This window comes from Euprymna scolopes, chromosome 19 (assembly GCF_053919585.1).
Source record: "Euprymna scolopes isolate OS-2025 chromosome 19, ASM5391958v1, whole genome shotgun sequence".
Classification (NCBI taxonomy): domain Eukaryota; kingdom Metazoa; phylum Mollusca; class Cephalopoda; order Sepiida; family Sepiolidae; genus Euprymna; species Euprymna scolopes.
In genome coordinates, this window is record NC_136500.1 from 150,344,525 (window position 1) to 150,371,805 (window position 27,281).

At 32.7% G+C, this 27,281-nt stretch overlaps 1 protein-coding gene across 1 annotated transcript; it reads right to left on the reverse strand.

Annotated features, from left to right (window-relative positions):
• Positions 1–10,527: 10,527 nt before the first annotated feature.
• On the reverse strand, positions 10,528–25,951 carry LOC145240060 (small VCP/p97-interacting protein-like). The gene is made up of 3 exons (XM_080103682.1): positions 25,630–25,951; positions 16,304–16,471; positions 10,528–12,255 (listed from the first exon to the last, which is right to left on the reverse strand). The coding sequence occupies exons 1-3, from the start codon at positions 25,690–25,692 to the stop codon at positions 12,241–12,243; spliced, it is 246 nt and encodes an 81-aa protein (XP_079959808.1). The 5' UTR covers positions 25,693–25,951; the 3' UTR covers positions 10,528–12,240.
• Between the last annotated feature and the right edge of the window lie 1,330 nt (positions 25,952–27,281).

A 27,281-nucleotide genomic window follows, 5' to 3' on the forward strand; every position in this document is an offset into this window, starting at 1 on the left:
CACTCATCAAGGCCCGAAGGCCACTCAGGGATAAGGGTTATTGCGTGTACAGTAATCAATGAGATAGTATTGTAGTAATCATTAGTATTGGGAGTTTTGATAGAGTGTCTTACTTAAGGCGGCAGTTTGTCAGGAGTTTGTTTATGTTGGACTTGAAGACGTCCAAGTTGTAGTTAGGTGGGAAACAGGCAAACAAAAGAGTTCCACTGGCGTGCAGTTCTAAGAAAGAAGCTTTGCTCATGGAATCTACGTTTGGATTTAGGTACGGATAGAGAGTGGGGAAAATTATTGACAGTAGTTTCAGCCAGACGTGTGTTTCTTGTGAAAGATTGGGGAGGGGGGACGAGGGATTGGAGCTCAGACGAGCACCTTCCATGGAAATAACGATAAAACAAAGACAGGCTCGCAACGTCTCTTCTGTGGGAGAGAGGTTGCAGGGAAGAGAAAAGGGTATCCCCCACTAAGCCACGAAGTCTATTTTGTACTCTGTCAAGGCAGGATAGGCTGTTTTTAGCAGTTCCTGCCTAGATGTGGCAGCAGTACTCCATCCTTGGACGTACTTGGCTTTTATAGAGATAGAGAATTGCATCAGTAGTGAGATATCTTCTGGAGCGGTAGAAGGATCCCACCATCTTTCCAGCGACCTTGGCAACAGACTTGATGTACGTGTTCCATTTCAGATCAGGAGTAAAGGTCAAACCCAGGAGCTTGTCAAAACTTGGAGCCTCCCCAAGACGAGAGCCATCCATTTCAATTGATGCCAGATGGGGATCAGAGCGTTGATGATGTAAAGATAGAAGCTTGGTTTTGGATGCATTAAAAGTGACCAGCCACCTCTTCCCCCATTGTACCATGTGCTCAAGATCAGAGGAGAGAGAATTCGAGAGAACTTTGTCATTTACGGTCTTTGGTGTGTTGCCGTAGATGGTCGTGTCATCAGCATAGATGTACACGAATGATTTAAGTATGTGTTTTGGGAGATCATTGATGTAGATCAGGAAGAGAGTTGGACCCAGGATGGACCCCTGGGGGACTCCAGCATTAATACTGTGGGTCTCTGATTTCTGCCCATCAACCACTACTTTTATGAACCTATCAGAGAGAAATGATTTAATGATTGAGAAAACATTTCCAGTAATACCGTAGCTGGAAATCTTGTGAAGTAGGCCCTTATGCCATACCTTATCGAAGGCCTTTGATATATCAAGAGCAATTGCCCTGGAAAGGAAACCTTTGTCAAGAGATTCACTAATCCTATGTGATATAACCGTTAGCACATCTGCTGTAGATCTTGCAGAGCGAAAACCATATTGCATGTCACTTAGAAGGTTGTTTCTGTTGAGGTGGTTGACTACTTCTTTATTTAATATGGATTGCAACAACTTACTCATGACACACAGGAGACTTATTGGTCTGTACTGAGAGGGAGATGGCTTTTCACCTGAATTCTTAAATACAGAGCATACTGATGAGGTTTTCCAGGATGTTGGAAAGCACTTCTTCTTAAGGCAACGCTTAAACAGTTTTGTAAGTATGGGGGCAAGTTCTGGTTGAAGCTTTTTCAGCACTATAACTGGAATGCCATCAGGGCCAGTTACTTTACTGGAATCAAGGTTCTTGATTAGCTTGGCGACCTCATGCACAGATATTTGTATATTGCATAGCGTGTTGTCTGTTATAGGAGGAAATACAAGGAGTTGATGGTCATTGTCGCATAGGGTAGAATTAGCTGCAAAGTTCTTGGCAAATAGTCTGGCCTTGTCTGATGCTGACGAGATGACCTCAAGTCCATTGATGATGGTTGGGATAGAACGAACGCTTCTGTTCAAGATCCTGTTTGCTATTTGCCAGAACTGGTGGGAACCAAGCCGCTGCTCAGCTACTTTGAATTTAACAGACTGAACATATAACTCTCTTGCATGTTTTATTACTCTTTTACAGTGGTTACTGGCAGTCCTGAAAGTACATCTATTACCTTGTTTGGGGTGAAAATGTAAAAAAAAAAAAAAAAAAGAAAAAACATTGGTAGCTATGGAAAAAGTGATTTCTGTGTGCGATGGCAGCAGCACATTCAGGAGAGAACCATGGCTGGCTGTTAGGTTTTCGCTGGAATTTTTTGGATGGTATGAATCGGTCTATGCCTACAATTAACTATTCAGTCAGGTCTGATACTATAGAGGACACATCCTTTTTAAACATGCAATGCAGAGGTAGGTCAGATATGAATGTACGGAAGCTATCCCAGTCAGACATAGAGTATCGATATACAGTACGGTGGAGAGGTATATCTGAAGACTTATGACTTATTGCTTATATATATATATATATATATATATATATATATATATATATATATATGTATGTATGAAGAAATCATAAAAATGAATAAGTAATTAAGGTTCGTTATTGAAAGGAATATGCAAATTAGCTAACCTTCATGTAGTCGTCCGCATACCCATAACAGTACATTAGGAAGTTCGTTCTCATAATTTCTGAATAGAAAAAGTAGGCTTTTAATATCAATGTCAGAGCGAGACAAAAGCTCTACTTATATATATATATAAAAGCTTCCAAGACTATAATCTTGAAAACTGTATAAAAAATTTTATTTTAAATTCAATTTTAGTCTTTCGTGAGAAAATTATTTTGTCAGTAAGTCATTTAATCTCCTGCAATTGCTGAATTAGTTTGCAGAATCTCGAGCTCAAAATAGTCTTAAGTTTTCATGATCATCAGTTGTTTACCATGAAATGATGTTTTGGGGGATTTAAAAACAAAACAGTATATTAAATCATGCCTCCCCAGCAGTTCGGATCAAAATATATGCGTGTAGAATTATTATTCTACAAGTTTGGATCAAAATATATGTGTGTAGAATTATTATTCTACAAGTTCCAAATATCAAATTTTCTCAGTTGATTACTTATTACTTTTCAAAAGCTATCCGTTACAATGTTGTTTCGTATTGTGACTAACAAGTCTGCAAAATTATGTTATTGCTACATATTTAGTCACGTACTCATCGGCTGTTTACCTTAAAAAACGTATAAAACACCATTTTGGACAACTTACATGGTTCATGTAACCGACACACTCTGCCGTTCCTTCTCACGAAGATTATAGTCATATCACCAATTTCAGATTTTCTTTTTAATAGCTGACAACCCCCTCTCTTTGGTACTGCTCCAATTTTAGCTATGATAACCCCTTTTCAATTTAAGAAGAGTCTAGGAACTCTTTTAGTCTTTGAGATAATTCCATAGATTAAAAATCTAGGAGGTTATCATCTGGGGAGTAGCAAATCTTTTCAGAATCACACCTCCTACTGATGAGGTGATCACTAAAGTGTCCCAGCATATCATTAAATGGTGATAAAAACAAATAGGACATAAAAAATATGATTGCATTGAAGATTATTTTGGCTTGTGTGAATTTTTGGAGACATCCAGTTTGATCAAGGGGAGACAATTCCAGAAGTTCTTTAAGTTTAAATTTTGTATATATATAAAAAATTTTTTTAAAAAAATCACTTTCCAATATTGATTGTTCAAAATTATACATAATTATTTTTATTTATTCTGAAAGTTTAATTTTGTAAAAAATAAAAAAAAGTTTTTACATACAGTTTCAAACAATGATCACTTTCATCCGTTTCAGAATAAAAAATAAAATAAAAAATAATATATGCACATAAATTTGTTGTGCTAGAGAAAACAATACTACAGCTTTATTTGAAAAATTTTATTGAAAAAAAAAAAATCAATTCACATAACTTGACTATGTTGTAGAGCTGATATCTATTCAATGTAACCACCTTCAGCCTCAATCACTGCCTCGATACGGGTCTGGAACTGGATGCATGCCTTTTTCACAAGCGCCAGCAGGAGCTCGGCAAATACTCGGCTGATGGTGGTGATCAGACTGGCTTTGGTGTTGTGGGAGGTCATGTTGGTGATGTTCTTGACGTATGACCAAACGAAGTAGTCCAGTGGGTTCAGGTTGGAGGAGGGGGGCAGTGAGAGAAGAGTGCAAAGTCATAGCACTCCTTCTGAAGCCAAGCCTTGTGGACCGGCATTGACTCCTACTGCCACATTTAAGGTCTGCCAGCAGCTACCTGATTGCACCAGGGGATCGCCGCATTCTTCAGCACATCCAACTACACTTTGTTGTTGACTTTCAAACCAACTTCAAAGATGCAAGGTGGCATGATGTGACCCTCCCTTGAAACTAGTGATGGTACGATTAATCGGAATCGTTAATCATAAGAATTGTATATTTTGAGGGGTATCGGAATCGCATTGTTAAAAAATACCTTAGATTTATGATTCTTTCATTATGATTCTCTAATATTTTTAAGTTGAACTGTTTGTTTGAAGTAAGAATTAATGCTGTCAAAAATTTATAATAAAAACGTCATAGAACTTTTCATAACATATTTAATATGATGTACAAGAATTTTATTAACTACTTTAAAGGTAATCTTTATTTATCTTCCTGAGTTTCGAAATTTCTTTTCTTTCTTTAATTCTTTGAATTAAAAAAAAAAAAAAATTTTTTTTAATTCTAGCTGAACTTGCTTTTATATTTCACCATTTCGATTTTTTAGTAATAAATGCTTCTCTACATTAAAAACCGACCTTGTGTCTAACTCTGCCCTCATGGGGAGGCAAGTAAATAGGAAGTAATATGGCAGCTGGAAAACATTTTTCGACCACCATAAAATATATATATTTAAACCCTGAAGAATTTCTGTTATACGCCCTTGTTTCAAACTTAAAAAGAAAAAAAAAAGAAAAAAAAAGCTTTAAAATAGTAAAAACACTAAAGCTTTTTTCGTTTTGGGAGGGAGGTTTCAGGCGCCCGTATTATCCCAAAGAACTAGCTATGTAAACACTTTGCAATATTTTTCAATAATTATTAAAAAAAAAAAAAAAAAAATTCTTTACAATCAATTTTTATTTAAAATTAAGAAATTATTTTCTGAAATATTTTGTTTATATATGTTTAAATTTTGTTTTTAAGTAAAATTAAATTAATTTTAAAAATATTGTTTGTATCCATCTTCATTTAAAAGGGTTACTTTTCGGTAGCTTCATCGGTTGTTAACCTAAATTTTCCGAATGTCAGAACGAAGCTTGTCTGCGGGACCTACTTATCTAAGCATCACCGATTTTTGTTATGAATTTATCTTTTTTTTTTTTTTTTTTTGTTGTTTTTTGATTTGAGGGGATGGATTTTTTTTTTTTGCCGGAGTTTATGTAATTATTACCAGGAAAATTGGTAAAATCAAAATGTAATCCACGCTATTTTTAAATATTTTCAAGTTTAATTAAAGTTTTAGGATACCTTTTTCTTACTATTGTTTTTGTATTCTTTTGTTATTTATTTATTTTTTGTCGGATTTAACAAACAAACAAAATGAAAGCAAAGCAAAACAACAAATTTTTTTTGTGCTTATGCAGTTATGTTACCGTTACTTTTTTTTAATGGTTTAAGTGCCTTGCCCAATGTTTGAAGAGTTTCTAATTGTTTTTTTAAAAATCAGCACTTGTGACGATAAGCAAAAAACCCTAGAATGTCATAGATCGAAACAGTGAAATGCTAGTGCACTTATTGATTTTTAAAGAGGGTGAGAGAGAGAAAGAAGAGAATGAGGGTGAGAGAGAGAGAGAGAAGAGAGTGAGAGAGAGAGAGAAATATGGTGATAGAGAGAGAGTTAGGAAAGAGGTAGTTTAATTAAAGTTTTACGATACTTGTTTTTATTAAATTGTTAGGTGAAAGTACAGAAAAGGTACACAACACCCTCCCGTCCATGTTAAGAATGGCTTTCTAAATAATATTATTTCAGCACAGCTCAGTAAGTGCATGAGTACCTTTTATTTTCTTGAATAAAATAAAAACTATTCGACGAGAACACTGTTTTTGTTTTAATAATTAGTTTTTATTCAAAAAAAAAAAAAAAAAATTTCAATTGTTCAGAACGTGTTTTTTTTTCCCAAAGCTTATTGGGATATTTTTTTAATTACCATATTTTTCATGAACATGCTCTAAAAATGTTTCAAAATTATCTAATATTTTTTTCACTTTTCATGTTATAAGCCTCTCTATACATGGCCTCATCAACATGAGACCATTTCATAAAATAGTGTGGATTCCATTTTGACTTTCACCAATTTTCCTGTTAATAATTATATAAACTCAGGCAAAAAGAAAAAATATCCATAAATAAAAAAAAACAAACAAAAAAACCCCATAAAATCATGCGAAAATTTTAAGCCAAAATAAATAAAAAAAAAAAATAGGTCACACACGCAAAAATTCTTTCCTTGTAAAAATAATAACTTCTCCCTCAGTTGAACAATGTACAAAATCAGAGCCGATGCGTATTTCGCTACAGGGGCAGCATTCGTATACATCCGCCTTTTTTTAAAAAAAAATTTTTTTTTTTTAATATATAAAATAACTCCTGAAATTGTTATTTTCTTGATTAAAATATTTGTTTTGACTTTTATTTAGAAACAAGAATATTCTAGAAAGTGGAATAAAAATCAGCGACTGAAGCTGGAAAAAAATGTTAAATTTTAAAGAGTTATCAAAAATAAAGAGAAAATAAAACAAAAAAAATGAATATCAAAAGATAAACATGTTATTCCCTTGAAATTTTATGTTACTGTATTTTTGTTGAATTAATCATGACTTTTTCTTTATATTTTTTTAATATATAAAATAACTCCTGAAATTGATTATTAATTTCATGGTGCATGTTTATTTCATGATTAAAATATTTGTTTTGACTTTTCAATGAAAGAAATTTTACGAAAAAAATCAAATCGTTTTCGAAATTCCCTTTATTGTATTTCCACTTTTTCACTGTATCAAATTTTTTCGCTACGCAAAACTTTCAATTATATGATATATTTCAAAACAACAATTCCACGGGAATCAGAATCGTACTTGGTATCAGAATCGTTAATCAACATTTTCCTGGAATCGCAAAAAATTTAGGACTCGTCCCAACACTACTTGAAACCACACCAAAGATCATAAGTGTTGCTGGAAACTTTGTTGAGCTGTGCCCTCAAGCGTCGACCTGTGCAGATTTGCATTTTGAGGGTGCTGGCAATGGTCCCATTGTCATAACTTGGATCCGTAGAGAGCATAAATTGTACAGCAGTGCATCTCCGATCTCACTCGTTGAACATTGTGTCACTTTCAGACATGATAGAAGGCTACTATCACTCTTTATATAACTTTTTATAACTGGCCAACTAGTAGATGGTCTGCAAAAAAATGGTTTTCATCAAACGGAAATGGAATCGTCATCTTTTCTAGGGTGAGAATTTTATCACACACATGCACTGTTGTAATTTAATTTCAAAATTCTAATTTTATCAAACCTAAAATTTATTTTAATTAAAATCTTCAAATAATTATTTTAATTTTAGTGTGTTTATTTTGCTGTTATCAAAAAGTTTCGCATGAATTTAACAAAAATTCTTCAATTGTCATCCCCTGTTCCTAGTGAACATCTCCAAAAATGTAAAATGTCCTCAAAAACTAAAATGCTCAAGTGTGGAAATTGTTTTATTTTTTTGTAGGAAAGATATGTGGAGTGTCCAAATTTGTTTTCATGAGAAAAAGAAAATGCAACTTTTATTCAACTAAGGTATACATTTATTTAGACATGGATATGATTAATTTGGCTATATTTGCCTGATTTTAGCTTAGGTGTTTAAAATCACAAAAAATAATAACAAACTAATTAATAGATAATATATTTTATTTCAAAATGTTCATTTTCTTTTTTTTTTTTCAAAAATAATTTAACAGATGGAAAATATTGGAGATTTCACATTTATTTTATCTGGTTTTCATATTTTGTCTTCAACAGTTGAAGAAAACAACAAAAATAAAGCTGATTTGTTAGTTATGCAAAATAGATTTCATCTTTCATAGAATTGTTTTCTCTCTAATTTGGAAGGTAAAAAAAAAAAAAAAAAAAATAAGTCCAGACTTCCAGATAATTTAAAAGCAAAATACAGAACAATCTTTATAATGTACAAACCTATTATGGAACAAAAATGTCATATTCCAAAAAGCATATAAATTGATCAAGTAGTTTTTTTTTATATATAGAAATCATTTTTATAAAACAGATATGGATCTTGGTAGTGGCGATCACACATTAACTGGAATATAGACGGTGTTATTATGTTCCACGATTTCTAGTTCGTGTTATTTCAATATTGTATTTAAATATTATATATATGTAATGGATTCATATTTATTACGTAGCTTAAATTTAATTTTATTCATATATTTTTTTACATGGAAAATTATTCATGTTACAGTTAACATTCATTATTTGTGAAAATGTCTGTAAAAAAATCCGTAAAACTGTATAAAAAAATATTTATTAAAATCAGTTTACGAACATTCTTATTTATTATATTTAAAAAAAAAAAACATAACAAAATGAAACAAATAGAAAACTATGGAACGTAATTAGACAGGGGTTGCCAACTTAACTATTCCCATTTTATTCTCAACCGTCTATTTCGTATGACGCATAAGTGCGTAGACAACCAGCAATGGCTCAAGGTAATATACGCAATCGTTAAAATTCAAAAACAAAAACAACTACTTGATCAATTTACGTGATGTACATTATCAATTCATAAAGGTTTATATATTTTTTTTTTTATTAGATTAAACTCTGGACTTGCACAAAAAAAAAAAAAAAAAGAAAAAAAAAGAAAAAGAAAAGGAAAAAAAAAGAAAGAAAGAAGTCTGATGGATAAATTGTTTATAATTTAAGTTTATAATGAAGTGCCACCTGGTGAGAGTAAAATATATTTTGGCTTCCTTTCAGGAAAAAAAAAAAAAAAAAAAATTAATCTGTATTAAAACATTCAGATCTTGTGTTTTCCTTATATACATATTTTATTTTAAAAATTCAATCAATGCTTCTATTACGGAAAACACAACTGACTTTCATATCACATATGATTAGTGTTCTCTTCTGGCATATCAAAATAACATCGTGGACAGACTAACACGAGGACTCTTTACTGTTTTTTCTTCAATTTAATACCATGGCAAAAATTTTCAGGAAAAAAACAAAACAAAAACATGACTGTCTGTTTACGGTTTCAAATTGGCTATCTTATTTTATAAAAAAAAGTCATGTTGAGGGGAGACTAAGTTTTTTTTTTATTATTGTTACTTTTTAAAATTAAAAAAAAAAATGTGCAAGTGAATTGACATCTGTTCCTTTATAATTTATATTAAAACTTATTCAGAAAAAAAAATGTTGTGTTGTGTTTAGTTTTCATTGAAAAAAAATATCTAAATTTTTAAAATCAATTATTTTAAAAAAGGTTAAAGAATTTATTAAAGAATTGTTTTAAATTCGTCGTTATTTGTTTTATTTTATTTTTTATCTATTTTATTTATAATGCGTTTTAAAGATTTTAAACTACCATGGAATTTCCACAAGCTCTGCTAGTCTCTATAATTAGATAAATTTTATACTTCATAGTTTTTTTTTGAATTTTGTGAATTTTTACTAATTTCGACAACACATAAGTATTTAATAGTTTTTTTTTTCTTTTTTTACCTAAAATACATCTTTTTGAAATCCCATTATTCTGCACAAACACCATTAATTGAATATTTATTGAAGTAGAGAAAAATAATTCCAAATAGTTATTTTATATTATTATTTTAAGCTGTTCACACAACAAGGTTTCCTCGCAAGTAAATACAACAAGTAGATGATGCAAGACATCTATTCTTTGGAATGTGCAAAGAAATTGCTTAAAAAAGATAAAAATACACAACCAAATTATTGACATGTTCTCGCCATGTTAAAAATAGAATTCGAGGTAGAGTAGTCTTCATGCTGCCTGCATGCAGCAATTCACTGCTTATTGAATCGTTTTTTCTTCTTCTCAAATCAAATTAAGAAATAGGGAAGATAATCCCATTTGAAGAAAATACAGCATTAAAAAAAAAAAAAAAAAAAAATGTCGGAATTATGTAAAATAAAATTTCAAAAATTTTACAAAATCTTGGTGATTAGTAAATGTTACTTAAAAAAAGAAAAACAAGTTTTCATTGATTAAAAGGCAGCAATTTATGCATTTTTTAAATCTAGAGTGACCATACAAAAGATCAATTTAAAATAGCAACTGTATCAATTAGGTTTTTTTGGCTCTTGTTCACAAACAGGGTATATTTACATGATTTTTGGAACATGACATTACCACTTGGACGTAAGGGGATACTATTTGGGACCATATCTATAGGGACACTACAGAGAGTTGAGCAGCAAGATGTCTATTCACATTAAACTTAAATTTCTGCATATAAGTACAATTAGGGGTAAAAGATAGCCCGCTCCTATCATTAAATAAAAATGAAACTGATTAAATACCAAACAGTTTATAAATTCATTTTTCTTTTAAATTTGATCCTAAAATAAAACAATGCAGAAATAAAACAACTGAAGAGAAAAGTTTTTCCTTTTTTTTTTTTCAAATTTATTTTTATTTGTTCTTAGATAAAATCATATCAAAAATAACATTTATATTTTGGACATTTCATAAATATGGCTCAGTCTATTTAAGAAATTGTGCTCCAACAAAGAGCCTATTGAACAAAATGTAGGCTTTACAAGCTATTATGCAGAGATTTAATTTTTTTATTTTTCTTACATACTAAGTTTATAACTAAGTTTCTGTAGACTAACATTTTTTTTTAAATTCCAATAAATTACATTTAGTAATTAATTTTCTTTTTTTGGGGGGGATAAGTTAATCTCTGTTTATTAAAATGGAATGTCAAGATCAGAAAAATGAATATTTGACATCTTTTAGCTTTTATTTTCTACAAACAAGGTATTAAAAATCTTGTTGACCATTAAGTTATAAACGACAAGAGAGAATACATTTATTGATTAGTTGTTATTTTTTTAAAAATCTTTAGCTAGTTGTCCAGAATTCCCCCTATATTAAAAAAATATATACACACAGAAAATTTTTTATGATGTATGTACCCATGAAAGAACAAAATGATCATATTCCAAAACTCAAGTAGCTTTATTTTTATAAAGAAAATCATTTTTAAAGTTTTAAGTGATTAATGGAAAATTGTAGACGTTGCAAGGTTGTTCTTGCAAGTTTGAATTTGTGGAGTTATCTGCCCTTGTTTCTTCCGGATGGAGACATGAGACGACCGTTCTTTGCTTACTTATAAAACTAGAGTTTCTTGGTTACAAAATAAAACTACTGGATCAATTTACATGATTTTTGGAATATGATATTTTCACTCCATTACAAGGATGTATATCATGCAGATTAAAATTTTTTTATTTTTTTAATATAGAGGGAATTCTTGACAAAAACCAACTTGTCTTACTGAAATATTGATGTGATCACGCACGCACGTTTTTATTATCTTAACCAAAGAAATGTTGGAATTTTAGTCTTGTATTTTTTCGGATTAAGAAGTCATTGTTTATCAAGCCTCAATGGCCACTCGAGGATAGTATGTTAGTAAGATGAGAATGAAATTTGATTTCTTGGAAAAAAAAAACAGAAAAGAAAAACGCATATTAAATCAAAATTGTCCAAAATTCAACGTAGTTAAAAAAATTTTTTTTTTAAATTAAAAAAATCTTTATGATTCACGTATCCATCATACATAAATGTCATGTTCCAAAAATCACATAAATTGATCAAGTAGTTTTTTTAATATAAAAAATCGTTTATGATTTTTAGCGATTGATAATAAATCTTAGCCATTACAAGGACGATTTTGATCATTATTTCTGGTGAGAGTGTTAAAGAAGAATTAACCAGTGATGAATTTCAAAGATGGCAGAGCGAGACACGCCATCATTGCTTCATCATAATATTTGATTTCCTTAATTAAATAATAATAAAAAATTACTTGATTAATTCATGTGATTTGTGTATTATGACATTTTCATTTTGTGTCATAAAACGTTTTTTGTATTTGTACTTTTTTAATTAAGTTGAATTTTGAACAACTACCAAAAGATGTGATGAAAAAATAAAAAAATAAATAAAAAAAAACAAAAAAAAAACACAATTTATATGTAGAAAGAGAAAATTTTGGGCTTAAAGTAAATTAGAGATTCAGAATCCAGAGTTGCAGAGGTTTTTTCTTTGTGAATCACAGGAGATTCTGAAACTTCACATCTGGAGAGGCTTATCAGTCTACAGTCCACTGGAGGGAAAAGAAAAAAAAATGGTTTTATTTAATTAAAAATAAATAAATGAAAAGCAAAGCTAATAAAGTGGTTTGCAAGAAAAAATCTGTAGGCATTAAAAATGTTGTTAATTATTTTTTAGATGAGGAATCATTTTGAGTTAAAATCTATTGAGAAATATACATTAGGTAAAGAGTAACAAGTTATCCAAAATGGCCGTCTTATCTATTGGATAACTATGCTAATGTTTACATGTTTAAAGGGTGTATTTCTCAATACAAAATGTGTATATCTCAATGGATTTTAACTGGAAATGATTCCTCATATATAATATTAAAAAACAAAACAAAAACAAGTGAAGCATGCATGGTCCCCCGCGAGTGCACAGTGAACGAGGCATACAAAATTACTTTGCCCCCACCCCCTCATTTAGTCCCCCAAAGTCCCCAGGTTCTGGTGAAAATGAACAAACAATGCAGTTTTAGATGTTACCAGATGTAAATTTGAGTTCTGCACCATGCAAAAAAAAAATGACTAAGTCCATCATTTGCCCCCCCCCCATTTAGCCTCAAAAGTCCCCAAGGCCTTAATATATTTAAATTTGAGTTCAACACCATGCAAAACTGCTAAATAGACATACATAGAAAATTTTGGACAAATATGGTAAAATAGTAAAAAAATAAAAATAAATAAATAAATTAAAAAAACTTGGAGTGCTTTTTTTAGCCCTTAAAGAGCCCCTGGGGCACAGCCAAGAGTTATTGCGAAGTATAGACAAACAAAATTATATAGAAATCAGTTAGTTACAACTTTTCAGAAAGTTTTATAAAATCCAAGACATCATTTTTTTTTTAATAAGCACAAAAGTGTCATTTTAGCCATTTTAACCCGAAAAGTACCCCCCAGAGGGGGGGGGGGGTAACCGGAGTTTTCCCAGAAAATCCGTTCTGTTACTTTTTTACTTATATAATTTTTTCATGTTTGTGCAAAATTTCAAAAAATTTTGAAGATGTAGTTATTGAGAAAAGTGCGCACGGACAAGGGTGAATTTACAGGTTTACCCTGCTTTTGTCGGGGGGGGGAGGGATTTTTAATGCCTACATAGATTATTTTTCTCGCAATCCATTCACGCCGTAATCTAATAACTGTTCAAAACAAAATGTTATACAACAACCATAGAACAAAGGGAAGCAAGTTTTGTATTTTAACATGTCAGCGGTTGCTTCCCTTTGATGCAATAAGATGAAAAAGAAAATCTAGAAAAACAAGTTGGAGTCTTCTGTGTGGTTTTTTTTGGGGGGGGGGGGCGAGAAAAAAAAAAAAGGAAAAGAAAAAAAAGATATCAAGGAAAAAATTTGCCTTTGAATAAATTTTTTTTTTCTTTTTGTTGATTTTTAAAAATGGGTGAAGTTTTAACTTTAGTTGCATTTGCATTTCCTTTGTTGCTATAATCTAACACTTGACGATACAATTCATCACTTCACAACTTCGAGGTGTTCTCTCAGCTGCCAAGAACTTGAGTCACTGTCCACCAATTCGTCCTTCTTCACACAACCTATGACCATTATATAAGAAAATTACTGGCTTTTATAGTCAAAATTGCGTTTTCTGTGATATAAGCGTTATTCAAATTTTAAAATATATATGATATACATTTATAAGCCAAATTACAACGCAATATTATGTAAAATAAGCAAATATTGCCGGTTTCCCACCAGACTACAGCTTGGATGTCTTCAAGTCCAACATAAACAAATTCCTGATGAATCGCCCCTTAAGTAAGACACTTTATCAAATCTCCAATACTAACAATTACTACAATACTATCCCATTGATTACTGTACACGCGATAACCCTTATCCTCGAGTGGCTTCCGGGCCTTGATAAGTGGGGATCCCAATGTAAAAAAAAAAAAAAAAAAAAAAAAAAAAAAAAGAAGAACCGGGAAAAATATTGGAATCATCCCATCACTAATATATATATATTTGTTCGTGACCTTAATGAATTGAGCAGTAATAAAGCTAGGTTATACATCTGGGCTGGTGCATATGCTACTAGTCTCTCACTCCTTGACAAGGTTCAAAAGAGAGTCGCAAATCTGATAGGCCCTGAACTGGCATCTAAGCTTCAGCCTCTGTCCCATCGACGAAATGTTGCATCCCTCTGCCTGTTCTACAAGTATTTTAGTGGTGAATGCTCTGATGAACTGCAATCACTTGTGCCCCCACGACGCGAGCACCCTCGACAAACCCGACAGGCTACTAGATCCCACCCCCACACTGTAGAGGTCCCTAGATGTAAAAGATCTTTTTACTCCAATAGTTTCTTCCCCAGAACCGCAAGACTCTGGAATTCCATTCCAGGTCCCTGCTTCCCCAACAGTACTGACGTGCAGAAGTTCAAGTGTAACGTGAACCGACACCTTGCTGCCCAAATCCCTACATAGTACCCCAGTAGTTGTTGCCCCTGATAGTAGCCCCCTACACCAAAGTGGCAATTTGCCTTGTTTGGGGTGAAAATGTAATAAAAAAAAAAAAAAAAAAAAAAAAGTGAAGGAGTTGAGTCTAAATTTTTTTTCTTTTTCGGATGACCTCATTTTCAGACGATCATAAATTAGTTAGGGCCTTGATAAGTGGTGACCTCCATGTAAAAAAAAAAAAAAATTTACTTGTTTAAGATGATTATTTCGATATGAAATGCCATCGTCAGAATATGATATTTTTCGGAAAGAAATGGTGTGGTTACAAAAGAAATTTTAAACCAAGTTATTACTTATATTCTGTTCCTTGCGATGTACTCTGCTACAACGTGTTGGGTCTACTTGTGTAATGTTACACACAGCTATTCCCCTTATATGCAAAATGATGCCTTTAAATTTTTAAACCACAGTTGCTGATGGAAGATTGGAGGTTTTATTCTTGATATATTTGCAATGATCAACATTTTGGTTCTTAGAATGTAAACGACCACTCTGCCTTGGAGACTTAAGATCAAAATTGTTTCTGGGTACACGACCTTTGTTGGGTTAATTAAAAACCTTTAAGTTAATTATGAAATAAATAAAGAAACCGTACCTTTCATCCTTGAATGACTTCATAGTGGAAGATATATTGATGATATAAAAATTAATTAAAACTTGACATTGTTTTTTTTAGCTTTTTTGCACACAGACTAGAAAAAGGACACGTTTTTTTATTTACATGTTTACAACATGAAAAGGAAAGACGTTACATACTCGCCTTTATAAATACACTCAAAGAGGAGATAACTCCAAGTTACCTAACCCTAAGAACAAGTCATCACTTAACAAAGGGAGGCAACTCCAAGTTACGCAAGTCCTCACATTACTGAAAGCGTCAAAGGGAGACAACTGTTCAAGCATTAGAAACCCGGCAACATTTATAAATTTCCAATATCTTTATTGGATTTTTTTCGATTATCGATACTTATCAAACACATTCAGATACAAAACCTATGTAAGCACACTACCAGGCACATAAAGTGCATTTGTGTGAAATTTCATAAGAATCGGTCCAGCCGTTTTAGAGTTCATAGGAAACGAACCCACATACAAAGTTCCTTTTATATAATAGTAGAGATCTTGCTGTCGTTGACAATTATTTACCTCTCTTCCACAGCAGGATGATGTGACACAAGGGTCAAAAAGTAAAATTGAAGAGAAAGCAACCTAGAGGAAGAGCATTCTGGTCTGAAAAAAAAAAAAAATGCTGTTGGCATTCCCCAGTAGGAGTGCCTCAGGCGATTATCTGTAAACTAACCCCTTCTCAAAGAAGTAAGGTAAAGCCTGGGAAGACGAACCTCCTAGAACAGCACAGGACCAATAACATAACGCAGTCAATAAGTAAGAGACCATTCCAAAAATGGCCAAGTGCTTGTTGCCTTTGGTGCCAAGAGGGAAATTTCCTGGCTAAGTTTGAACGCAAGTTAATTTGAAGACACGAAAACTGGCACATAATACTTTAACGGAGATCTCGGTAATCCCTTTCTTTAATGATAAAATATACATCGGACTTAGACACATCGCTCAAAGTCATAAGGACTCACCCTGAGGCCCGTCTCGCCACTGTTCCCAATCGTTTCGCGTTCTCGTTTTTCTAGCTCATCTCTCTTTTGAAGTTTCCGTTTAACACCTTCTGGATCTTTCAATCCACGGGATTCATTTTCACGCATCCGCTTTTCTGCTGCTGCTGCTTGTTGTGCTCGCCGAGAAGCCTGCAAAAAAAAATAAAATAAATAAAATAAAAATAAAAATAAACGAAAAGTCTGCTAGCATCCAATAAAAAGTCAATGTGTGAAGGTTTGTTTCATGAATAGAAAACAAAACCATCTTATAGAAAATATATATAGATTGTCCTCTTATATGTTATCGGTTATATATAATTTTTATTATTTCAGCATTTTTCTGATAGTATTCTTTTTGCTCAAATAATACCTTGACTTTGTTTTTTTCATAGTCTATATTTCTCTGAGCTTTTTTACTACGTGCTGACTTTGGCATTTTTTATTAAATGTAAACATATAACAATTATGTGTATCTTACTATAATATCACTTATCTTATAGCAAGACAACTCTCGTAGAATTGAGATACTGCCCCGTCACCAATAGTTAAAGTGTGGAACGGTATATACACCAATTGTGTAGTTGTTATCTTTATATGAAGTCCTAATCAGTGACAGTGTGAGGTTACTTGGTTAATTTATTGTAGTTTATTTTAGAAAACTTACTTGTTTTTATTAGTAGATTGTGTATAGTAGCCACAATATCTAGTTATTTTTGTGGCTAGGGCTTGGATTTTGATTCTTTTTGGTCAGCTTCCAGTGAGTTCTTAGAAGATGACTTTCTTGCAGTTTCTTTTGCGGTTAATTTAACTTATTTCCTTTGGCGTTTGGTGAGTTCTTAGAAGAACTGGTCTGATCTACTTTTCTTAGCGAGCGAAGAGATTCAGCTGCATTTAACAATGGTTGCTATAGTGTATTTTTGCGCATGCGTGAGAATTTCAAGTTTCCTCCTTATTTTTCAATAGTTTGACAGTAGTCATGTGTCTTTCTGCCAAGAGTGACAGACGTCAGTGTTAGCCGGGATCGTCTAGAGATTAGGACCCCACGTGGCCGTGCTAACCTAGGTTCGAATCCTGGTCACAGCATTGACATTTTGTACATATTTTACAGTCCAAAATCTGAAGAATTATTTGTTTTTATAACATTGTTTTTTGACGTCGTACTTGCTGATAGGTTACTCTTATAACAATTTTGATCAACTGAGATAAAGATTTTGTGGTTTCATTAACGCTGGTGGGTTACTGTTTAAAGAAAAAACCTTAACGTTCACCTCAAATATTCAGCGTCCAAGAAATATAGGCCACTGGCAAACTGGAACGTCTGTGAGCATCCGGTGTATTATTTGGAGCTGTCCCTTTTGAGAGAAGTTCCGTGTTCGAAGTGGTCTGTCTACATTGGGTATATAGTGTTTAAAACTTGTTATTACACGTAATCTTATTTAATTATGGAGTTAGCTAAAAAGCGATGGGTCACTGCACTTCTCCGTGTAAAGAGCAGTCGATTGATGCTTGAACTGTTGTCAGAGACCGTTCGTACACCGAGATACATCGTCTCAAAAGAAAGAAGAAAGAAGAAGAAGAAAGAAGAACAATTGGCCATTTTTGTACCCTTTTTTTTTGCTCTCTTTTGACATTTTAACCGACGTTCTGACACTCGCTGGATTCGTAAGACGCTTCTCTGTAAGAATATGTGCTCTTTGCAACTTATAAGTTGATTTTAGTTGAGATTTGGATAGTTTTGTTTTGTAGGCGTATATAGGCGTGTACGGGCCATCCCTATATAGAGAGTGCTACCGCCTCTCTGATTATATATATATATATATATATATATATATATATATATATGGTTATATGTTATACAGTATAACAGAATTTCAAACAAATACATTTCAGGTAAAAAAAAAAACATAAATAAAAAAAAAAAGTACTATTAGATACTTTTGTCATGCTGAAGTTAGTAACCATTCAAAAAATTATGAAAAATGACTGATAAGAAAAATAAAAATAAAAATTTATCAAATTATCGAGTTTTATCCTGTTATGATCAAATTGACTTATCTCCCTTGACTTAAATATGGAGGAACATTTAATACAACAAATCTCTGAATATAATTGTAGGTGATTTTTTTTTGTTAAAAATACATTCAACACATCTTCTGCTGGATTTTTCAACAGGACACGCATCTGAAATGCATAGGCTTAAAAGATCACCAATCTAAACAAGCAATAACATTCATTTCTTACTCACATACATTGTAGTAATCTTCAAATCTGTGCATTATAGATTATCTTTCTTCTAATAATGGTGGAGTTGTAGCTCGTAGTTCATGGACTACAAATAATTACTTTTAATTTTTATTAAAATTATACCTGATAATTTTTGGTGTAGATACCTATTTCTGCCTGATATATAAGTATAGAAAAATTTATGTGAATTTATTTCAACTGAAATATTTTATCCATGCATTTCTGTCCATAAGGACACAATATTTTAATTGTCACCATTTTACAACTGATAGCACTCTTACTCAAGGGTAGACAACCCAACCTTACTCAAGGGTAGACAACCCAACCTTACTCAAGGGTAGACAACCCAACCTTACTCAAGGGTAGACAACCCAACCTTACTCAAGGGTAGACAACCCAACCTTACTCAAGGGTAGACAACCCAACCTTACTCAAGGGTAGACAACCCAACCTTACTCAAGGGTAGACAACCCAACCTTACTCAAAGGTAGACAACCCAACCTTACTCAAGGGTAGGCAACCCAACCTTACTCAAGGGTAGGCAACCCAACCTTACTCAAGGGTAGACAACCCAACCGTACTCAAGGGTAGACAACCCAACCGTACTCAAGGGTAGGCAACCCAACCTTACTCAAGAAGTGATTCAGTAAAAAAAATAATTACAAGTAACCATAGAATTTATTGAATTATCAAGTTTTATCGTATGTTTTAATATGGAAGAATTGTGCGACCTATTAGATATAACAACTCCCTTGTTTCCTTGAAATAGTGTCTATGATTTTTTTTTGTTGTTGAAAATACATCTCGCACATATTCTACTGGATTATTTTTCATAATTTTTGGAATTTATACTTATTCTGAATTAACACTTTAGAGTTTTTATCTAAACTGCATTTCTTTGAAATTAATATACTGTACAAGCACCCACGTTATATGTAGCATTGCATTTTAGTAGTCTTCGTCAATCAACCATCAATTAATGATAAAACATTCAAAGTTTGTGTGCCATGATATTTGCTCACTCATTGTGGCCAGAAGCTCCAATCCCGAGAGTCTCATATGATGATCAAGACTGGAGAAGGACATTTTAGGATTGGATATTTTGGTAGTACGAGGTGTCTTCAATAAGTTTCCAAACTTTACTTGTACAGACATTTAAAATGGTTGTAGACACTTGAAAATTCAGTATGTTACTGCTATACATCTTATGAGGCGACTGACCAATTTTTATGATTTCAAGTTCAAATGAACAGCTACAGCAGGTATTGGAATACACCCTACTAAAGCCTGATTGTCACAGCTGGGGAATTTCAAAAATGCAATCCTGATGTGAGGATATTTTAAAAGAATGATATACAATAAAATTCTGTTTTAAACTTGGTAAAAATGCAAGAGAAACGTATGGAATGCTTCAGACTACTTTTGGGCCATCTTGCATGAATCAAGCATCAGTTTTTGAGTGGCATAAGAGATTCAAAGAAGGCAGGGAGTGTGAGGGGTAGTGAGAGGTGTGGGAGAAGTAAGGAAGTTAGAACACTAGAGGTTTTGGCCAAATAAAGAATTTCATAGATACGGACCGCCGTGTGTCTATAGAGACAATAAGTGCACAGTTTGATGTCAGTGTGGGAACTGTACACACAATTATTCACGAGGAACTGAAGATGTGAAAGATTATATTATATAAAGACAGTTCCTCACCCTCTCTATAGTCCAGACCTTGCTCCCCGTAACTTTTGGTTATTCACTAAGCTGAAGGAAAACCTTACAGGCTGTCGTTATGAGACAATGTAGGAGATGAAAGAGGCTGTGACGAGGGTCATTGACATGCTAACACAACAAGACTTCCATGGGGCTTTCCAGAAGTTGTTGGAATGGTACAAGTGCATTGCAGCCGGAGGAGATTACTTTGAAGAAGACTAGAGTTTCATGGATGTACTATCAAGAAAAATGCCCATATGAAAAAGAAAGTCTGAAAATTTAATGAATGCACCTCATACTTTTATTAAATCAAAACATTTATTTATGGTGCTGAGAAATTCTGAGAAAAACAAGATTTGTACAAGAACCAAATTAAAGTCTCCAAATGCAGACTGGCCTGGATTAGCGATAAAACTGATGTCAGCAAAGGATGATCACTTTATAGGCTTAAGTTCAAATTTATACTCCTAGGGAAATTTTTTTTTTTTTTTTTGTGTATTGATATTCATATTAAAAACCCTTTTTTCTATTTATTTAAAAAGAAAATAAAAAATTAGATATATATGCATTGTGGAATTGCATTCATCTGCAGAAGATCTACCTAATTTTAAACAAGTTAGAAAAGCATTTCATCCAAGGCATGAAAATTGTTAAACAAAATGTTTTTACTATAGGCTTTAAAAATAAAGGTACAAGATTAAATTTGAAATTTATTTATCTTCAAATTGCATTTTTATAAATTTTACAAAGTAAGGTATAAAAATTTAATTTAAATTGAATCAAAAACTTACCTTGGATTTATTTTATGTAAAGTACATTCTGTTGCACTTTAACAAAAAAAAAAAAAAAAAAAAAAAAATCATTGAAAATTTTATATCTATATCATTAATTGCTAGATGAAAGATAATGTTTTTAAAGTGCCCCAAAATGTACATTACATAAAATAAATCCAAGGTAATTTTTTAATTCAATTTAAATTAAATTTTTATATGTCACTTTGTAAAATTTATAAAAGTGCACTTTGAAGATAAATAAATTAAAAATTGAATCTTGTACCTTTATTTTTAAAGCCTATAGTAAAAATATTTTGTTTAACAATTTTCATGCCTTGGATGAAATGCTTTTCTAACTTGTATCTTATCTTTTTAAGATATTTTAAAACTCTTCTTCTCTCTATTTAAGTTTGTATTTCTCCTCACACCACAACTCATTTTTTGCAACCCCCTCTTTGTGATACAGGTCTGAATAATGAGAAATTGTGAATATTTTTTTAACAAAAACTTTAAAATAACTTTTTTAGATTAAATTTTTTTAAACTTCTTTCAGAATAGAAAATCTTTGAAATTTAATAAGGAACATATTTCATATAGGTTTCATTAACAAATATTCAGTACATAACGAGAAAAATAGAGATGAAAATTTCAAAAGGACTGTATAATTGGTTACGGTCAATAGTAGTCCTCGCCAGCGAAAGTCTTTGTTATTGTTATTCTATTATTATTATTATTATTTAAAACATTTTATGTCCTGCTCTTTCGCGTGAGGACTAATCTAGCTAATTTGCATATTCTTTTAAAAATTCATTTTAATTAATTCCTTATTAGTTCCTTCAGTTTTCTACTGGGATGATCATCTTTAGTTAACTATTACGTGTAATTATATTCATGCAGATATTCTACACGATTTATACTTGCGTAATATTTGCATAAATTATAGTAAACACAAACCTCTTTCTATATATATATATATTTATGTATGTGTGTATGTATTTGTTTAAAAAAATTTTGCCTACCAAACTCCTCTGCCAGTTTTTGGTCTACAGATACAATTTTAATATTCTTAGGAACATTTGTGCAGTAGTCGTAAAAATAATGTGAGAAATTCTACAATTATAAGCAGGCCCCTACTGTCTTTGTTTAGACCAATCAGATTGGTTGAGATCTTAACTGCCAAGCGATGGGCTTGGCGGGCTTTTGAATGCTTTTTCTTTTTTCAAGCAGCCATAGAAAAAAGATGGAACTCAACTCTCTGGATACGAGGCATTTGGGTGCCTCTGCCCTTTGTCTGCTTGAGACTTTATTTTAAAGACTAAATAATTAGGTTAAGTTATTATATGTCTCAAAGGTATTTATCTAAGCTAGCACGAACGCCTGGTAAAGCCCGGTCGTAAAATACGCTTAAATATGATATTTTAATTCTTGCAGATTTCATATATATTATAGAGTTAATGTTCTATCGATTTTTATATATTATAAAGTTGTGATTTCAAAAATAAAAAAAATTATATCCATGTGACTTGGGTGCATTGGCTTGAATCGAAACCAAAATAAAAACGCAGGAAAAAAAAAAATATATATATATATATATACACATATATATATATGATGATTGCAACATCTTGTCAGACGAGTGCCACTCCCTCAGACATTTAAAATCCATGACTCCAAATGTCTGAGGGAGTATCTATACAAATATGATGTTACAGAGTCTTAGCTTTGTACGACAGCTAAGTCTCTCTCTCGGTTCAAAATGTTGAGATCCAGCAACAAGCAAGAGCAAGATAGCCAGCAACAAATTAAACTGCAGACCAGCTTAATGTGGGCACTGGTCTTCCGCTTTATGGTTTTTTAAATCAGAGATTTGCTTCTCCTAGAAAGGTTGCCTTCACCACGGCTTACGGGAGCCCTCTCTACCCCAATACACATATACACACACACAAATATACATATACATACATACATACATACATACATACATACATACACCTGGAGTTCCTTCAGTTATAATCAAAATCAAAACTGGTGAAATTCTTGATAAAATTATTTAAAAAAAAAAAAAAAAAATAGATGACTTAAGTGCTATCAGCTATAATCAAAACCGAAACCAAAACTTATGTAGACTTCTTGGTAAAGTTATATAGAACAAGAAACGGAAGTACATAAAAATTAAACAACAGTCACTCGGATGTAAACGTGACATAGAAAATAACACACATGCTATCGTATTAAGATATAGATTATTGTTATAGAGTTGTTGGTGCAAGTGATTCTTGCCTAAATTTTTTTTGTTTGCCTCTGCATTTGTTAATTTCCAAAACTCCAAAACAGAATACGTCTATCTCAAGGCAATGTCCGCTGAAGAGAATATAACTACTGCAACTAATACCGTCTCCTTGATTGGCGATATGTCCGGCTTACACATCAAAACCTCAGAACGACTCATATTGGTCGAGCTAGACTCATATTGGTACAGAGCTAGAAGCTCTACAGGAGCTGCTAAAAAGTCTATCCTGCCTTGACAGAGTACAAAATAGGCTTTGCGGCTTAGTGGGGGATGCCCTTTTCTCTTCCCTGCAACCTCTCTCCCACAGGAGACACGTTGTGAGCCTGTCTTTGTTTTATCATTATTTCCATGGCAGGTGTTCGTCTGAGCTCCACTCTCTGTTCCCCCCCCTCGCCAATCTTTCATGATAAACACCCGTCTAGCTGAAACCACCGTCAAAATTTTTCCCCACTCTTTATCTGTGCCAAGACCAAGACATAGATTCCATGAACAAAGCTTCTTTCTTAGAAGTGCACGCGGCACGCCTGTGGAACTCTCTTCCGTTTTCCTGCTTTCCATCTGACTACAATTTAGTTGTCTTCAAGTCCAACATAAACAAATTCCTGATGAATCGCCCCCTTAAGTAAGACATTTTATCAAATCTCCATTACTAACGATTACTACGATTATTGTACACGCAATAACCCTTATCCCCGAGTGGCTTCTGGGCCTTGATAAGTGATGACTCCGAGGATAAGGGTTACTGAGTGTACAGTAGTCAATGGGATAATATAGTAATCGTTAGTAGTGGAAATTTGGTAAATTAAGGGGGACGGTTCATCAAGAATTTGTTTATGTTGGACTTGAAGACAACTAAATTGTAGTCAGATGGAAAGCAGGAAAACGGAAGAGAGTTTCACATGCGTGCAATTCTTCGTTCATGGAATCTACGTTTAGGTTTTGGCACAGATAAAGAGCGAGGAAAATTATTGACAGTGGTTTCAAATAGATGAGATGAGTGTCTTTCGTGAAAGTTTGGCGAGGGAGGGAGTATAGATTGGGGCTCAGACGAGCACTTGCCATAGAAATAACGATAAAGCCGCAACGTCTCTTCTCTGGTTGCAGGGAAAAGAAAAGCCCCCCCCCCCCACTAGCCTAAACTTTAATAAAAAAAAAAAAAACAAAAAAAAAAACGTTTCATTTAATTTATTAAATGGTTCAGAAAAAAAAATAATAAATTTTACTTTAATTCCAAAAATGGTAAATTTTTATGACGTGCCCCAACGTATTATAAACACCCCAACCTCCCCATGTTAAGAACGTCTTTCGGAATAAACACCCCCCCCATCCACGAAAGCCGTTCTTACCATGAGGAGGTTAGGAGGGTGTTTATTCAGAAAGCTGTTCTTAACATGGGGTGGTTGGGGGTGTTTATATTACGCTTTTAAAGCAACATTGGATTTTAATTAAATTCGAAAATTGTTTTATTAAAATTATATTTTCTTACGCAGATTTTTCAATAAATGTTTTTAAAATTTAATATCGATACATTTTTATACAATGTTTTGGTTTTCAAATATTTTTCTGTTTTGAAAAAAAACAAAAAAACCTTGTTATTTATTTGACCAAAAACAAATTGGGGGTTTGTATTACTGTACACAGATTCGAAAAAGTTGTCAAAAAACAAATATAGAACAAATAAATGTTATCAAAAACAAGATAAGTTACTTTTCTACCCAACTGGATATATTTTTTGTGTTTTTATTTAATGTAACATGTTTATTCAGCTCGAAAAACATACAGTGTTTACCGATGTATTGGAACATTCAAAATGGCAGCCGGCCGACTCTCTCTTTGAGGCGGTAAGTTTGGGAAAATGAGTTATAAATAAAATACTAGACAAAATACTGTTAGAAACTAGCTCAATATATGATACCGTGACATATGCCGACATATATTCGGCGGGTTTTTAACAGTATTTTGACTTTTTTTTTATTTATAACTCCTTTTCCCAAACTTACCGTCTCCGAGAGAGAGAGTCGAGCGCCATTTTAAATTTTCCAATACATCAGTAAACACTATGTTTTTCGAGCTGGATAAACATGTTACATTAAATATAAACACTAAAAACACATCCAGTTAGTTGCCTTTGATAACATTTATTTGTTCTTTGTGACAACTTTTTCGAATCTATGTGTACAGTAAAACAAACCCCAACTTGGATTTATCGCTCTCACCCACAGCTTATCGCCGTTCGTATAATGCAGAAGTGCCAAAGCCTCTTAAAGTTTTTAAATGATAAAAAAAAAAAAAAAAATACTTACTTCGGTTTCTCCGTCGTCATAGTCGACAGCTTCGCCACTCAAACACGGTAAACACATGCCCATCTTTATCGATCGTAAAATACGAACAAATAACGAGTATACAGGAATTAAGGAGTTGTTGTTTTTTTTATTTCTTTTAAAGAGAAAAAAATAGAAATAAAAACTAATTCTTATAATTAATTAATAAATAAAGCAGCTGAAAAATTACGATGATAAAAAAATAAAATTACTCGGGTTGTAATTATAGTTGTTTTCTAAAGAACGGATATCACTGGTTACAAACAACAACGCACGCACACACCTGCTGCTGGCGCTGGCCAGAAATGCGTTCATGATGCGATTTTATAGTGATTAAACCCGTAGAAAAATTCATGAATAGGTCTTAATTCGTTATCATGGTATATTAACACTCTCAGCTAAATCACTCCCCAAAAATAAATAAAAGAAAAGAAATAATAATAAATAAATAAAAAGTAAATACAGATTATGCAAAGCGAAAAACTGCGTGGAAAAAATACAAAAAAAAAAAAAAAACTCCCCCCCCCCCGAAAAAAACCCCAAACCCAGAAATAAAAATACAGGAAAAAAAAAACAAAAGCAAAAAAAAAAAAAAAACGGCACTTATGGTAACGGAATCAATAATCTAAGGGGAGATAACTAATATCGGTAATATCGCTAAATAGGGTTTTCGGGTGGTATATAAAAAAAAATAAGGGGTTAAAAATGTTTCTTATCGTTAACATTATTTATTTTTTATTTTTTTACATGGAGTTCACTACTTATCAAGGCCCAATGGCCACTCAGGGATAAGGGTTATTACATGAGAAGTGTGATATGTCCTAAGGTGGCCTATTAATTCGGACAATCAAAGATAAAGTATTCCGTGAAGGAATAAATAAATATACACTGTGGTTTGAATACTGAAAGAGAAGTTTATTTACGTATTTACATAGAGACAAATATAGTGTGCTAATGTTCAGGGAGGAATCTGTTTTTTTAAATACGGTGACTCGGTTCCTTATGTAGAATGTTCCGGGTTGGTTACCCCTCTCCACATAACCCCCCCCCAAGCCAATTTCTCCTTGGAGAATTTTGCTTAATACCATTTGTTTTTAGGTCTGGGGCTCAGTCGGTTAACTTTTCTTTTCACCCTTGTACCTTTTCTCTTCAACACCGTTTGAGGGGTGTGGGCTGGTGGTGAAACTGGTACTCTCTGACCTGGAGTAGAAGATACTACTCTCGGAGTAGGCGGTGCTATGGGTAGAGGAATATTAAAAGAGTCATACAATACCTCTAAGGGCAGTTCATTATCTTCTGCCTGTTTGTAGTCATCAATGTGTCGAGGTCTTAGCTGATTCATATGCCTGCGACAGTCAAATTTACTACTTCTTACCAAATATAGCATGTGCCCAATTCTTTTCATAACCATCTCCTCCTTCCAAAAACTTTTCCCAGTCCTATAGTTCAAGAAGAATATTTTGTCACCAGGTTTGTAGAACCTTATCGAGGGATGTTCTCTCGTTGCTGTTGTCTTGGTTGCATTTGGTAAAATCTTGTCAAATACGGATCTGATTTTCTGTGCGAACATTAGCTCAGCTGGTGACAAACCGGCATTCGTGTTTGGGTTAGGAGTGATCCTGTATACAAACAAA

Excerpts from the sequence above, each read along its gene's own strand:
- LOC145240060 (XM_080103682.1), bottom strand. The coding sequence starts at position 25,692 with ATGGGCATGTGTTTACCGTGTTTGAGTGGCGAAGCTGTCGACTATGAC. Across the intron at positions 16,472-25,629 it reads ATGACGACGGAGAAACCGAA|GCTTCTCGGCGAGCACAACA; the intron begins GTAAGTATTTTT and ends TTTTTTTTGCAG.